The sequence below is a fragment of the Cylas formicarius genome, unplaced genomic scaffold (genome assembly GCF_029955315.1).
Source record: "Cylas formicarius isolate icCylForm1 unplaced genomic scaffold, icCylForm1.1 PGA_scaffold_7__23_contigs__length_41026272, whole genome shotgun sequence".
NCBI lineage: Eukaryota > Metazoa > Arthropoda > Insecta > Coleoptera > Brentidae > Cylas > Cylas formicarius.
The window spans coordinates 26,519,208-26,534,063 of NW_026844352.1; the positions used below are offsets into that span (position 1 = coordinate 26,519,208).

At 35.0% G+C, this 14,856-nt stretch overlaps 1 protein-coding gene across 3 annotated transcripts in view; it reads left to right on the top strand.

Annotated features, from left to right (window-relative positions):
- LOC132705655 (sortilin-related receptor-like) overlaps positions 1 to 14,856 on the top strand; it is a 33,286-nt gene that overhangs the window by 12,643 nt on the left and 5,787 nt on the right. For 2 of the 3 annotated variants that reach the window (XM_060676404.1, XM_060676402.1), the window contains 9 exons: positions 1,657 to 1,911; positions 3,032 to 3,193; positions 3,286 to 3,534; positions 6,063 to 6,325; positions 6,982 to 8,619; positions 11,481 to 11,743; positions 11,801 to 12,146; positions 12,221 to 12,496; positions 14,661 to 14,856. In XM_060676404.1, the coding sequence (XP_060532387.1) occupies positions 1,690 to 1,911; positions 3,032 to 3,193; positions 3,286 to 3,534; positions 6,063 to 6,325; positions 6,982 to 8,619; positions 11,481 to 11,743; positions 11,801 to 12,146; positions 12,221 to 12,496; positions 14,661 to 14,856 (3,615 nt within the window). In that variant the 5' untranslated portion in view covers positions 1,657 to 1,689. The remainder of the gene's footprint in view (positions 1 to 1,656; positions 1,912 to 3,031; positions 3,194 to 3,285; positions 3,535 to 6,062; positions 6,326 to 6,981; positions 8,620 to 11,480; positions 11,744 to 11,800; positions 12,147 to 12,220; positions 12,497 to 14,660) is intronic. The other variant, XM_060676403.1, reaches the window with a different exon arrangement.

The window sequence follows — 14,856 nt, forward strand, 5'->3', positions numbered from 1 at the left end:
TGGGCCATCACCGACGCCTCATGGAAACGCATAGATGCTTTTGAGATGTGGTGCTACCGCTGTATACTCAGAATTTCATGGATGCATCATATGACAAATGAAAAGGTCCTTAATCTCATCGGAGCAAGACTAGAATTCCTTGCAAATGTCAAACGCAAAAAACTAAAATACTTTGAACATATGCGGAATGAAAAATACCATCTGCTTCAACTCATCTTACGTCTACGTAATATGGACCAATGTGACAGCCAACTTCCATAGGGGACAGGCACTTTGAGAAGATGTTCAGTAAACTATTATTAAACCTAGTACACTGATGATATGCATTTTAACCAGTCATGGTCTATGCCTGGAATATGTTATAATCGGTGGTTCTTGTACGCTGCACTTACTATTTAAGACAAACAGCATATATATTCTTGTATAAAGAATGCAGCAAAGGTTGAGACTTAAAATTTGATACGCATATCGTACCTGCTCAATACTCCAAAATTATATAGTGAAGAACATAGCCAAAAACTTATGGCACTTGTAATGTTTCTGTTCTGTAAACATTGCCATTGATTGCCACATTAGTCGTACTCTTGCTAACAATTATCTCCTCCCACCTGCTTAAGGTTGGCAATATCTTCAATTACAATCAGAACGTTGATATCATCAGCGTAGTTAGTAATTTCACAACTTTGATATTGGCAATTTTTTGTTTTTTGAATTAGTAATATTGAAGTTGATGCATCTCCAAAAACATATTTTTAAATTGACCTGCGGTTATAATTTGCCTTAAAACCTCAAACAACATCAAAATGATAACAAATGACGTAAAGTCGTTTTGTGGTTTGAAGTGATTCATAGTCTGTGGAATTTTATTAAATTATGGGTTTTTATTTTATCAATTTCTAGAGATGTGATACATAATGTCCTGCGTGCGTGCGTGTAGAATATACTTATTCAAATCGACACCTTGCGCTCAGCTTGAGAATCGTCATAAAAAAAAAGGTTCATATAAACGTAGGTCCGGGGTCTTGAATATAAATGAAAAACCGACCTTTTCACAATACGTTAAATATTGTTTGTCCAATTTTGTTGAAATTTGAAGACGCATTTATAAAAGAAATTATTTTGATTTAACTAGATAAAAAAAGGCCAGTGCTGTCCCGGGTGTTATCTTAACAAATAGTACGTACGCCTCTGAACTGATTTATTTCCACTAAAACTAAAACTTTTTTAACCCTTCAGTTGTTTGCGTTGTTGTTGTTGTTTGACAACAAGAATTTTTATGAACATTTATGTTTTGGACCCATAGATCACAAATTTGGTTCAAAAAAACCGAAGAAAATGATTTTTTTCTTTACTTTCGCACAAGCTGTGCACACCTTGTATATTGGAGCGAGCGTTGCCGCATATGTTTTTTAACACCCTGTATAATTGTGTTACTGTATTACTTTTGGTTAGGCATTGAGGACAGATATTGTGCATTAGTATTTCTTTTTCGTATTTCAACTTGAAAGTAAAGTGTTAACAAACGACGAATAGTGTTTCTTTTGAAACTGGAAATGCAAATAAAATTTTACTACAGTTCACCTCAGTGGTTGTGTAAATTTGGCGAAAGGAAAGTAATACGGACGTTTAGCTTAGTTTAATATTTTTATTTTGCAGATAAATTATCTTAATGACACCCACAAACAGCTGATGGTCCATTGGGTGGGCGAGCACAGTAAGGTTGTCATTTGCTTGGCTCGAGATCCATCATCTGGCATCTTGGGCCTGCAGCAAGCTAGCCCCTCCGCCGTCTATATATCTTACGATGACGGCGACACCTATAAAAATAAAACTGATCAATTTCAACTGCCCAACAACAAGGGTTACGCGACTTTGGAAAAATTTTACAACCATCCAGTATACAATACGCACGTAAGTATCTAAATGTTTTAGTATTATAATATCAATAGCCTTAATAGCCATTACATCTCAGTTTTTGATCTTTCATGTACCACAGGTTTCATACCCTGCACAAGATCATTTACATAATGTATTTATTCGATTTATCTATATATATGTTTGTGATTTCGCAACAGATACCAAATAGCATTAGTAGTAATCGAAAAACAGTTAACGAACAATATAAATACATTATCTATAAACTTTAAATGAAACGCTTTTATTTCACGTTTTGCTCAATAAATTTACAGATACCAATTTAGATTAAATTTTGTCTAGTTGTTTTTGGTGACAATGATTAGGATTTTTAAGCGGATAAGCAGGACAAAAAATATAAACAAAATTGCTGGAACATGCACGTATTGCCTCGCTCGCATAAAATGGGATTCGTATCGTCGTCTTGCATGCGAAAAGGCGTTATTTCAAAAACGCTAATTGCACCGCAAGTTTTTGAAGCAAATAAAACAACTTATTTCATAGGAATGTGATAAGATTTTTGAGGGTGTAGTAGAATTTTGTAAGCGGTAGAAGAAATACCACATGAAGCGTTTTTGTTAAAAACCGCAAAGTAAATAAAATTGAATCGCGTCGTTTCATATGCGATGTTAATACCTTTTATTAAAATAAATGAGTAGGATCCAAGTAGTTTTAATTTATCAAAATAAATAAGAACTAAAAGTTCAGCTGTTGTCGAAACAATTGTCATGTAAAAATATATAATTTCGTGAAAATCTGAACTTTTAGTTCTTATTTATTTTGATAAATGGATTTTCATCAAGTAAAAGTCACCTCAGTTCAATTCTAGTTTTAATTTTGTTAGATAATCCCTCCATTGCGGGTCTCTAAAAATGTTGCTCAACTAACGCAGGAAATAATTCAAGCTTATTTTAAAATCTGATTTTATTAAGCAAACTGAATATGTGTTGCTCTTATTTAAACCTGCATTTTTATAGCGCAAATGACTGAAGGGTATTTTGTTGTTTATAATTACTATTTGAAAAATCGTTGGATGTAACTGTTTGCTTATGTTGTTACTTATTTAAACGTGGTTAAATGTAATTCCGATTTAATCACGTCGATTGTGTTCTTGCAGTTTGTGTTTACCGACATTCTTCACAATCTCATTTATGTCACCACGAATTACGGAAAAAGTTTTAAGCGAATAGAACTTAAGTTTACCCCAAGCCAATTGTCCTACCATGAACTTCAACCTTCCACTTTCGTCGTCCTAGACAAGAATGACACCCAAAGTAAGGTAAGCCTGGTTAAGTAAGAACTTCTATCGAATGCTTGCTGTAACAAAAAACAAAATTCGAGAAGTGAAGATTGACAAATGTGTTTTTTTAGCTTTGGATAACTGAAGATTTTGGTGAAACTTTCCGTCCAGCTCACGAATTTGTTAAATCTTTCTACTGGATTAAAGACACTAACGACAATCACCAACTGCTAATTCACAGATACGAGCCCAATGGTTTAAGTACAATCATTTTTTCGAAAACATTGTTCAGGACCCGTATGAATCAAGTTTACGCGACGAACGTTCATAGTTTCTTTATGAAAAACGACTACCTGTTTACATCGAAGAAAGACTCCAAGGTAACTTTAGATTATATCCGGGCGTTTAAACATTGTTTATTATCGGAAGTCTTTCTAAATAAACTTACACGTTTTTTTTCTAGAAATTTGGTAGATGCAACAAAAATTTGTATTTCTATTGTTAAAAATACGCTCCAAATACGTTCGTCTTTAAACTGCATTGTGTACGTGTTGTTTAGGATCCCTTATGATGTTGTTGAGACTAATTCTACTTTATTAATTCAATTAGTCGAACAAACGCGAGTGCCCCCAACCGAAATTACATTTTATGCCGTGAAATTTGTTTCTTGTATTACACATTTTATTTTTTCGTCATCAATGTGCTGCAAAAAACCTACCTTACAATAAAGTTAATAAAAAAATCATGAAAATTTTCTAATTTTACTTTTAATGAAATTATTGTTAACTCAGATTAACCCATTTTGTCCCAGTGGTGCGTAAATGCACCACCTATTCTATGATTTTTTTTGTCACAACCAGGAAAAAATTTTGCACATCCATTTAGAAATTTTATTATTATCACTACTAAAGGACATAAAACCGTAGAAATCGCTAATTTATGGGTAAAGGAAAGATCTTATATATGACTTCAAAGTTAACAAAAGCGGTACATAAATTTGTATCACATTTTCAAGTAAATGCAAAATAGTAAAAAAATATATTTTGGATTTGTATTGCCATTTTTGTTAAGTCTATAGCATGCAGATTACATGGAACCATATTGATTATGCTTTATTTTTTGAAAATATTTACTGGTGCGTGAATGCACCACTGGTTTTATCTGTGAAACGAAGCTTTGTTATTGCAAGTCTATACAAGTCAGCGCATGTAGAATAAACATCCAACAATTACGTTTTCTTTAGTATTAGTTTGTGCCTTGTGTAGTGAACGCTACAGTTCGTGAAATATGCCATTTTCGAGGTATTTGACTCAAAAGGAATTAGAGGCGGCTATGGAGGAGATCGTGATGGATGAGGACAACAACAATGAAAGTCGTAAGTATTATTTGGATTTACGTATTCTTATGTGTTGTAGCATTCCATTCCTTGCAAATTTATACTAAAAATAACGTGAAAAAATATTTACAGAACATATTGACGCGGTATATATTCCACCCGACGTGGATAGCTTGACTAACGAAGAAGATATGAACGATAACATAAATCTACAAGAGTTTGGGGAACCAACTGATATAGTTGGAACTTTCAAGTTAAATATACCGAATGATACAGCTATCCTTCAACAGTCCTGTCAAAATGTCAAATGGAAGATTGAGTATACTCACACACCTATATCCGATGAATTTAGATCATGTGAGGAAATAAAGAATAGGCTTTCTGGAAAAACTCCGCTTGAAATATTTTTGTTTTTTGATGACGAAGTGATTGATTTGATTTTAAATCTTGCATTGCTTTGCGACTTTTAAAAACTGATAAAACAGTAACTCAAAGAAATCTTGCACCTGCCATAGATGAAGTGCGTTTTGATAATCAAGGTCGCCTCATGAATGTTCATGCTAATAAAGCCCGAAGAAGATGTAGAATCTGCCACTGCCACACAATTTACGTTTGTAATAAGTGTAATGTGGCATTTACATAGTTCATGCTTTGTAAAATATTACCAAAAATGAAACCAGGTGTTATCAGTGGTGCGCTCATGCACCATAAAATATTATGCATTTTTTTTGTATCAAATCAGGTTGTATTTGAAAAAGAATCTGCTTTTAGTTGTTTTCTGTCGAATTAAAACTTTCTTTTGTACATTTATGTATAAATTATATGTTACATCTTATGTGCCCCAAAACATTATTTAATGTCTTTTCCCAGTCGTTCGTTTACGCACCAGTATTCTTTTGTATGTTTCGAGTTTTTTTATTATTATTTATTTATTATTTATTATTATTCTTAAGTGCAACAAAATAAATAATTTCAGAGCAAAAAAGTATGTTATTTTTTTTAATGCTTGGGATAATATGGGTTAATTGAACACTGTAAGGCTATGACACATTGTACAGAGTGTGCGTCAAGAAATGTAAGTTAATTTTCAGTTTATTTTGAAATATGTAAAAATTAACAAAGTGCTTCAAACGAAAATTTTATTTTTTTATAAAGTTGGCGGGTTCGAATATTTTCTATCTCTTCAAATAAGTTGTGTGCCTATAAGAAAACATATCCCATCTATGCATTGGTATAATTACTTACTTTTCCCATAATCGAAAGTTCTCTTAAACAAAATATTTTCTACTTCCATTTTCTTTATTATTAACTTTATACATATATGACGTTCAAACTTTTGTCGTTATGAAATTATGCACTACACCGAGTACGTAGAACATCAATCTTTTATATTATCAAAACTTCCTCTTCTTCTTCCTGAACTATAGAGCATTTTAGCGCATTCTTAACACAACACTTTGTATATTTTATAACTTCAAATAATTGTTTCTTATATTACTTTCCATATGTTTATTTTTTTGTTATGAATATTTAATCAGGTCTGTTTTGACATGTGATATTATGCATATATAGGGAAACTTGCAGTTGTATGTATCATACAAACTGGGAAGGCAGATACCATGCATGTTCGACACTACATTACCCATCGGTAATTATCTCATTGTGGATGTTACCGGAAATAGAGCTTTGGTTGCGGCCAGTCACTCGGAGGAACACTCGAATTTGTACGTCTCGGAGAATTTGGGAGGCAACAGCGGTAGAGTTAAATTTACTCTCTCCTTGGAAAACGTTTTTGCGTTCTTTCCAAACAGCACTTGGCAAGACACTTGGCTTTAGTAAGTATTTACTAAGGGATTTATTTCAGTGTTGATATCATCTTTGTTAGGTTTACATTAACAATGCGAAGGTGATGACAATGTGCATGGATTTTCTATCAAGTCATTGACATCGGCATTGACATGAATTATTGATATAAATTTGCTTTGAATTTTTTGTCTTTTTCTTTAGATCAACTTAGGGTTCTCCATCAAGGCACTCCTTAGAGTTCTAAACTTTATAATATTGTTAGTAACAAATCTAGAAATAGTTTTATATGGAATGGAATAATTATTAGCTCTAACTGATTCACAAACACTTTTATTTGTTATACTGCACTAAAAAAATATTTCACAAACTTTTATTTATAACCAATAACAATTTAAACGAATACTTTTTGATGTGTGTCGGTCTGGGTATGCTTATAAACTGATTGCAACGCTTTCAATAGCGGTGTTTTGCGGCTCGTCGATGTTTATTCAATAATGATTCGCCCTTTGAAACGTAGATGGTGCGGCAAGTATTACTCCGAAAAATAATAAAATGAAATTTTACTCCTTCACTGACACTTTAACAATAGTTTTAATTAAACCTACTTACCCATGTTATTAACTAAGATAATATAATAATATTTTAATTATTGATGATGTACCTTTTACTGTTCTCTTATTTGCAGTCATATTGCTGATGAAGCATTTGCAGACGTCTACAAAGTCGAAGGTCTTACCGGAATTTACATCGCTTCTAGGGTTGTCCAACCCAAATCAAATGGCAGTAATAATTTAGGCCCTTACAATCTGGGCTCCGTAATTACTTTTAATCACGGGGCATCTTGGCGCTTAATTAAACCACCGGCCGTTGATATTGAAAAGCAATCTACAGGGTGTTTACCCTCCAAAGGGTGTTCTTTACATCTGAGTCAAAAATTTAGCCAGCTTTATCCAGAGAGTCGATCTGTGAGCATTCTCTCGAGCAAGTCTGCACCGGGTATTATTATGGCCACAGGTGTTTTGGGATCAAATCTTAAAGGTCATTATGGGGTTTATATCAGTTTAGATGCCGGATTAACTTGGCACCAAACTCTAAGAGATTTATATTTCTTCAACATGGGTGATCACGGTGGAATTTTGTCCGCCGTTAAGTATTACAAAGCGAAAGGAGAAACGCGTCATATTTTGTATTCGATCGACGAAGGTGAAAATTGGAATCAGACCGCGTTTCACAATGAAGAAATAAGACTCTACGGGTTGATGACTGAACCGGGTGAAAACACCACAATCTTCACAATGTTTGGTTCTCTGCCAAAAGAACACAACTGGATCATCGTAAAGGTCGACTTTGCAAGGATTTTCAAATCCCAATGTGGACCCAACGATTACAAAATGTGGTCGCCCAGTCAAACCGAAGAAAACAGGAGTTACATACCGTGCATTTTAGGAGAACAAACCACTTACCAGAGACGAACTCCGAAGGCGTATTGTTTGAATGGTCTCGACTTTGTCAGATTAATCTCTAAACAGCCGTGTGACTGTGACATACTTGATTTCGAATGTGACTTTGGATTTAACAAAACTGAAACAATGCCACCGAGATGTATTCTTGATAAGTCTTTGCAGTCGTACAATCCTTACGATATTCCTATTAAATGTGAACCGGGTCAGTTTTACAATAGAACTAAGGGTTATAGAAAAATTTCGGGCGACGTCTGCGTTCAAGGGTTTGAACAACACTACCTCCCGGATTTGGTACCCTGTCCAATGAAGGTCATTTACGATTTTCTGTTGTTTGCTCAACGAGAAAGTATCAGTACATATAATTTGGTAACTAAAAGTCTGGAGGTGCTTCCCCTGTACAACCTAAAGAACGTGATCGCTGTCGATTACGACCTAAAAAACAACTGCGTCTATTGGGCGGACATTTCGTCAGACACAGTTTCTCGTCAGTGCTTTACTAGCGGTGGTAAGCCGGAGGTGTTAGTTTCAAACGATTTGGCTTCAATTGAAGGCATGGCTTTCGATTGGATCTCAGAAAACCTCTATTTTGTTGATGGGGTGAGGGCCAAAATTGAACTGATCAGGACGAACATCAGCTACAGCGGAAGAATGAGACGGACGATTTTAAACGAGACAGTGCTAAAAAAGCCGCGAGGTATCGCTCTTCATCCCCAGCATGGATATATGTTTTGGACCGATTGGTCGGCAGAAAATCCTTCGGTCAACCGGGCCAACTTGGATGGTAGTAATAACTTTACCTTGTTTGGGAAGGATAAAGTTGAGTGGCCTAATGGCATTACTGTGGATTACATAGCTAATAGGTAAGCTGAAAAACCTCTGTTCTAGTTCAAATTTGGTCGGTAGCTGCACAATTGCCAATATAATATATTTTATTTTGCACTCCATACAACTATTTGTATTTACACATTATCAGTCACCTCGCCAATTAAATTGAAATCCAAATATTAAATTTTACATATATCTGAATGGAGAACTAGATGTGTGTGTAAAGCAACTGCCTCCTTTACTTTTTAAGCAAAAATTTTGTAAATAAGATAAAGAAAATAGGTTTAATTTCACATTCGGAAACGGTGGAAGTTAGATTTTAGTTTTTTTTTTGGAATAAAACGTAAAAAAAAACTAGTTCAGTAATTTTAAAAATTTATTTAAAGTTGGTCTAAGGTTTTTTTGTTATATAGAGTGTGCGAAAATAATGGCACCATCTAATTGCTTTATTGCTTTTGCAAAAAAAAAACTGTTCTTCATAAAACTTCTTGCATACCATGGAGTCTAAAACTGTGTGTTAAAATGTATTTAGTACCTACTATATTGTAAGAATAAAGTAAAGTATGTTTAAAACTCAGTTTTACTTCAAAATTTAAGGAAGGTCTGATGAATGCTATATGAAAAGGAAGAAAACACAAATAAAATCCCTAAACCTATTTTAGACGCAAACAGAAGTTTATTGGTTTCAACTTTCTTGTAAGTGTTCAGTTCAGAATAACATAAATGATTAAAATTTTCATTGCGTTTCCCAACTTTACTGAGGCAGGACAGTAAAGTTATGTATAGTACGACCAAAAATATAGTGCATTTATTGCTTTGACGTTTTAAATATTTTACAGTGCCTTAACCGCATATCTTAGCAGGACCGTGGGCAAACCCATCCCAACAAGTGTTTATTCTGCATTAAGTAGATCTTGCCTGAGATTGACCGTAACGAATATTTGTAGAAAACTTGAAATTTTTATTTGAAACGTAAATGATATTTTCAAAAAGTAGAAGCGTTTATTTTAACATCAGGTGATAGGTATCGTTCTTATGAGTTTAATTTAAATTGCAATATGTTCGTATATATTACGAAGGTATTTGAATGTGATGCTTCCAGTAAGTACGTATTTATGTACGTGATTCTCGAGTTTTAACCCTACGAGCCTGTTTTCACTGGATAGTTCAAAGGGTATGGGTAAGTACCTGTACTGAAGGTTGCTGTTGTTTTAATACTTTAAAATGTGGAGACGGTGGAAATAAGCAGATGATTTGAAGATGAAGTGGAGATGGTAGTCGAACCTAATGACAATTTAGAAGGCGAACTACCTCAGCAAAAAAATAACTGATCCATTTGTCTTCGGATACTAAACAAATTGTTTTGAATGTTTACAATTTTATAAGAAATTCAGAAGGGGAAGTAGGAGCAGCGATAAGAAAGTGACATGACCAAAGTTCCGACGTCAACTATAAGAAAAATTGTTGCAAATATGATAGTCAAGGGGAAAGTGAGAGAAGATGCTGGGCACTTTGCGAGTTTTTAATGAGCAACACGCAGATCTAATTAGGCGTATAATCTATGACGCCTATAAAGTAAATAGTGTTTTAACCCTAGAACTGCATAAAAAAGTACTGACAGACTTAAACATTAGTTGTACCAAAGAGTCGTTGCTTACTTTTTTGAAGAAAATCGACTTTCAGTTCAAAACAATTAATAAACGTCAACCGCTAATGGAATCTCAAAGAATTTCGTAATGGAGGGTGGATTATTTAAATGCAATTGGAAAATTTTGAGGGCAAAATAGACCAATAGTGTATTTAGACGAAACGTGATTCGACACTCGCGACACAGTTAAAAAAGGGTGGTGTGATCACAGATCACATGGAAAACGCATAATAATATAAAAATGGTTGGTTGAAAGATACCTTGTTCTTGTCTGCCAAAAACTTCATAGATGATAGAAGTGTGGATTACTATGAAAACATGACCGCGGAAATATTTGAGGACTGGTTTCAAAATAAACTGTTGCCAAAACCATCGCCAAATACTGTTATCGTGTTGGGTAATGTGTCCTATCATTCAGCCCAAATTAGAAAAATTCCAAATATTTCTTCAAATAAAATTAAAGAATTTCTGCACGAAAATGATTTATATTTTGAAGAGAGCTACACAAAAAACTACTTCTGAAATTATTAAAAATTAAATATTTTTGATAGCACAACAAAACGGACATGAAATGAGATTGTATATTTAGCCTGATTGAGATGGTTTGAAAGCGCATATAAGAAGAACTAATACTGCATCAAAATTTAGTGATAGTACCATAAAACTAATTCGGCAAGAGGTAGCTAAAATATTAGTACAATGCTGGTCTAACTATGAAAAACGTGTAACAAAAGAAGAAAATAGATATCGAGAACGATTAGTGGTGGAGTTGATCATTGAACTAGGTGACGACAGTAGCGATAGTGGCAATTTTTTTATGTGCATGTTTCAGGAATTGCTCTGCGAAAAAGAATGAAAATATCCCGGTTGTTAGTGTAGGTAGATAAATTTCTAGGACGATGTTCTATAAGGGCCTGCGGTTGTTGAGTAATAAACAGTAGGCAAAGTTAATCACGGGGTCGATTGTAAAAGCACTATATTTCTGGTCGAAGTATAACGGTAACACTTTATTCCACTTTTGAGTAATTTGGTTTTTCAAATTTTTGGATATTGGTTTTATTTTTGATTCATTTGGCATTTGGCAGATTCTACAAGTTACGGACAGTAAAATATTAGAAATCGTCTTGATATACATGTATAAAATACAGGGCTTCTCTTCCGGATTTTTTTTTTCTTCTGGCCAACAGTGCGCCACATTTTCCGGGTTAGTGAGGTACATTTTGAAAGACACACGATTAACTTCAACAGGATTTACTGGGTCGACGCCCGCCAAGATTACATAGGTAGTTCCGATTTGCATGGCGATGGTTTTATTAAAATAGTACACGATGTGGATGTCGTTTCACACCCTTTTGCGATCGCCGTATTTAAGAACGACATGTATTGGGACGATTGGAAAAAAAACGCCATATTTGTCAGCGACAAAGACATATACAAAGGTTACGGGACGCTATTGAAAGATGTTTCGGGAATTATGGATTTGAAAATTTTCGCGACGGGCCTTCGTACAGGTAAGGAGGTAATTTGCAAAAGCCCAGTATAATTTTATTGTTGGTCGTTATTTGTAGGCACCAACGCATGTGCGAACGCCTCGTGCCCTTATATTTGTGTGGGTTTGCCCAAAAACAATTACACTTGCTTGTGCCCCGACGGAATGGAAATGTCGGATGCGGGAAAATGTTTATGCCCCGGCGGCGTGGAACCGTTCGCGAATGGCACGTGCCTGGCTGTAAATAAGAGTTGCAGTCCGGAGCACTTTACATGCGCTAACGGGTTGTGCGTTCCCAAGGGTTGGAAATGTGATGGCGAAGATGATTGCGGCGACGGATCCGATGAAGCAAGATGCGGTACTCAAACGTGTCCCCCGACTTTCCATGTTTGTGGTGACGGAAAGTGTCTTCCCCATTACTGGAAGTAAGTGGAGCCCCCTTTCGCGAACTCATCTTCTAAACACACCGTTTTCGCATGTCCTTAATTATTTTTTTCAGATGTGATTATGATAAAGACTGTGCCGACGGTTCAGACGAATTGAATTGCCCTCGCCAGAACTGTACAGACTCGCAATTCGCTTGCGATAATGGCCGTTGCGTGGCTTTGAATTGGCGATGTGACCATGAAAACGATTGCCGCGACGGTTCCGACGAAAGCAACTGCGACGCTGACAAACCTGTTAGCTGCAAAGCGGAGGACGAGTTCCAGTGCAAGTCCGGAGCAGTGACTTGCATACCTTCCACATGGAAATGTGATGACGAGCCCGATTGCAGGTTAGTTTGCGGCTATTTTCTTCTCGGGTCTTGATTTCACAGTTCGTTAGCTATTTATCTGATCCCTAAACGCATTGTCAAATCGCTTCGCAGTTTCTTGTTCTAGAGGGAGATATTGTTTTTCTATCGTGTTCCTGCGGACCACATTCGCAAAATCGATGTAATTTTATTGCGCCAACAACCTGTATAAAGTTTCTTTCAAGTCTCTCCGGACTTCATAGTTATGGCAAACTTTAAATATTAAAATTTGTACAAATAATAGTGTTGTCGAATGATATTTTTTCAAATACGTCGCGTGCCCTGTATAATTGACGAACCCTGCGGCTCTCTCTCGACACAGTTTACGATACTGTTCAAATCAAATTATCGCATCTTTAGCAGTTTTTCATTTATCCCTTATAATTTACACTCAAAAACGGAAATTTTTAGGATGTTTTAATTTTTTTCCCCATAAACGATACACCCTTTATATAATTCAAACAATGGCCGAAATAGAGGTTATAGCCCTGAATCTCCCACGTTTTCTCGTATGTGATTTTTTCCAATAGACTAAGTGGTTTTCAGGAAAATACTTGTTTTCTGAAACCATGCACGTGGTAATAGTAAATGACGTCATCGCGTCTAGATTGAGGGCGAGAAATGGCGATTTTCTTTGTATTTTTTCAAATATCTCGAACAGCGTATGCGATAGACGAAAACTGTAAAAGCAATTAAAGCAATTGACCATGTTTTCCACGAATTTTGATTTATGGCTAATAATTTAATTAGATTTTAGTCTATAAATGAAAAACCTTGTAAATAATAAAAAAATATATCCGAAAAAAGCATTTCCTGGTTCACAAATTTTGTCGATCGGGTTAATAGTTTTGGAGAAAATAACCATAAAAATTTTTCAAAAATTTCAATAAAATTACTTTGCGCGATTTGAGTGAGTCCTTTTTCAACAGATGAAATACGGGTGTGGACTTCTGCAAAATCTGAAGTCGATAGCTGTTATGCGGGCTATATCGTCATGTAAAATATTAGGGGGACCCATTTTTCGTTTTTTTTTTATTTGCGGCGAACCCTGTACATTTTTGAAAAATGTTCAGGAATAAAATTTTATGGAGTCGAATCTTCTACGTCTTTTCGTTTAAGAACTATTTCGTCGCGTTAACTGTTTTCGAGAAATTATTTCTTTCTTAAACCATTGGAAACGCAATTTTTTTTTAACACTTCAATACTTTTTATACTTTTTTTTACGCTGTTTCGTTTTGTACCAATGGGAGACCCCTAGGACCTACCGTTGCCGAGATTTCGAGTTTAGTGGAGAGTGCGTATACTTTCGAAAAGAATCGATTTCATCAATTTTTCGAAAGTAACTAGGGTTCCACAGGGGTCGCACCTTGGGCATCTCCGGTTTAATTTAATTTATAAATAATATTCACGAAGATGTGTTTTTTTTTGCGGGCCACACGAAAATTAAGGCTTATTATTAAATCAGCTGATGTTTTTGTATTAAATATGACTATAAAATAGATGTAGAAGTTCTAGATGTTTCTAATTTTAAAGGTGTAATATTTACTCCTTTGTATCTTTCCAGATGCTTGTTTTTATTAGAATTACTCCAGACTTGATCAGCAGAAATGAGTTAAAATTTTATATTGTCCTCTTGTGCGTTCTCATCTTGAATGCGCCTCATGTGTCTGTTTATGTTGTACTTTTTAATTTCTCATTTTGGGCAATTGCATAGATGTTAAAATATTTTCCTTCTAAATATGGTGCCGATATCTGCGAGTCACAAGATAATATTGTTTATGGAAAAGCTGCTGTTCTTGGAATTCTTGACAAAATTAACGTTCATATCCGTGCCACAGCTCCTAAAGCAGCTCATAGTTTTCACTGTCCAGTTTACAGTACAAATTACTTCTAAATTAGTCAACCAACATTGGCTGATTGACTGTTTTTTACCATACAAAATTCGCCATGTAGTCTTGATTTCTTTGTACTCGTTAAATAATTTAATAGCATCAGTGATATTATTATTTCCTCTTTATCTCTATAACCTGATCTAATTGTTCCACCTAATTTTTCTTTCTCTATTGTTCTTGTTGTGTGTTGAAAGTTTAATGCATATTCTCTGTTTGATTCAAATTCGCCGCGAATGAATCTGGTTTCGTTTCAGAGATAGCTCTGATGAAGCTAACTGCACCAACAATGTTTGTTCGGAACTGCAATTCTCTTGTGGACCGCCTACCAACAGATGTATTTTCAATACGTGGGTTTGCGATGGTGACAAAGACTGCACCAATGGAAAGGACGAAGAAAATTGTACGAAAACGGAAATTCCAAAAACTCCGAGTAATACATTCCTTCCAAAG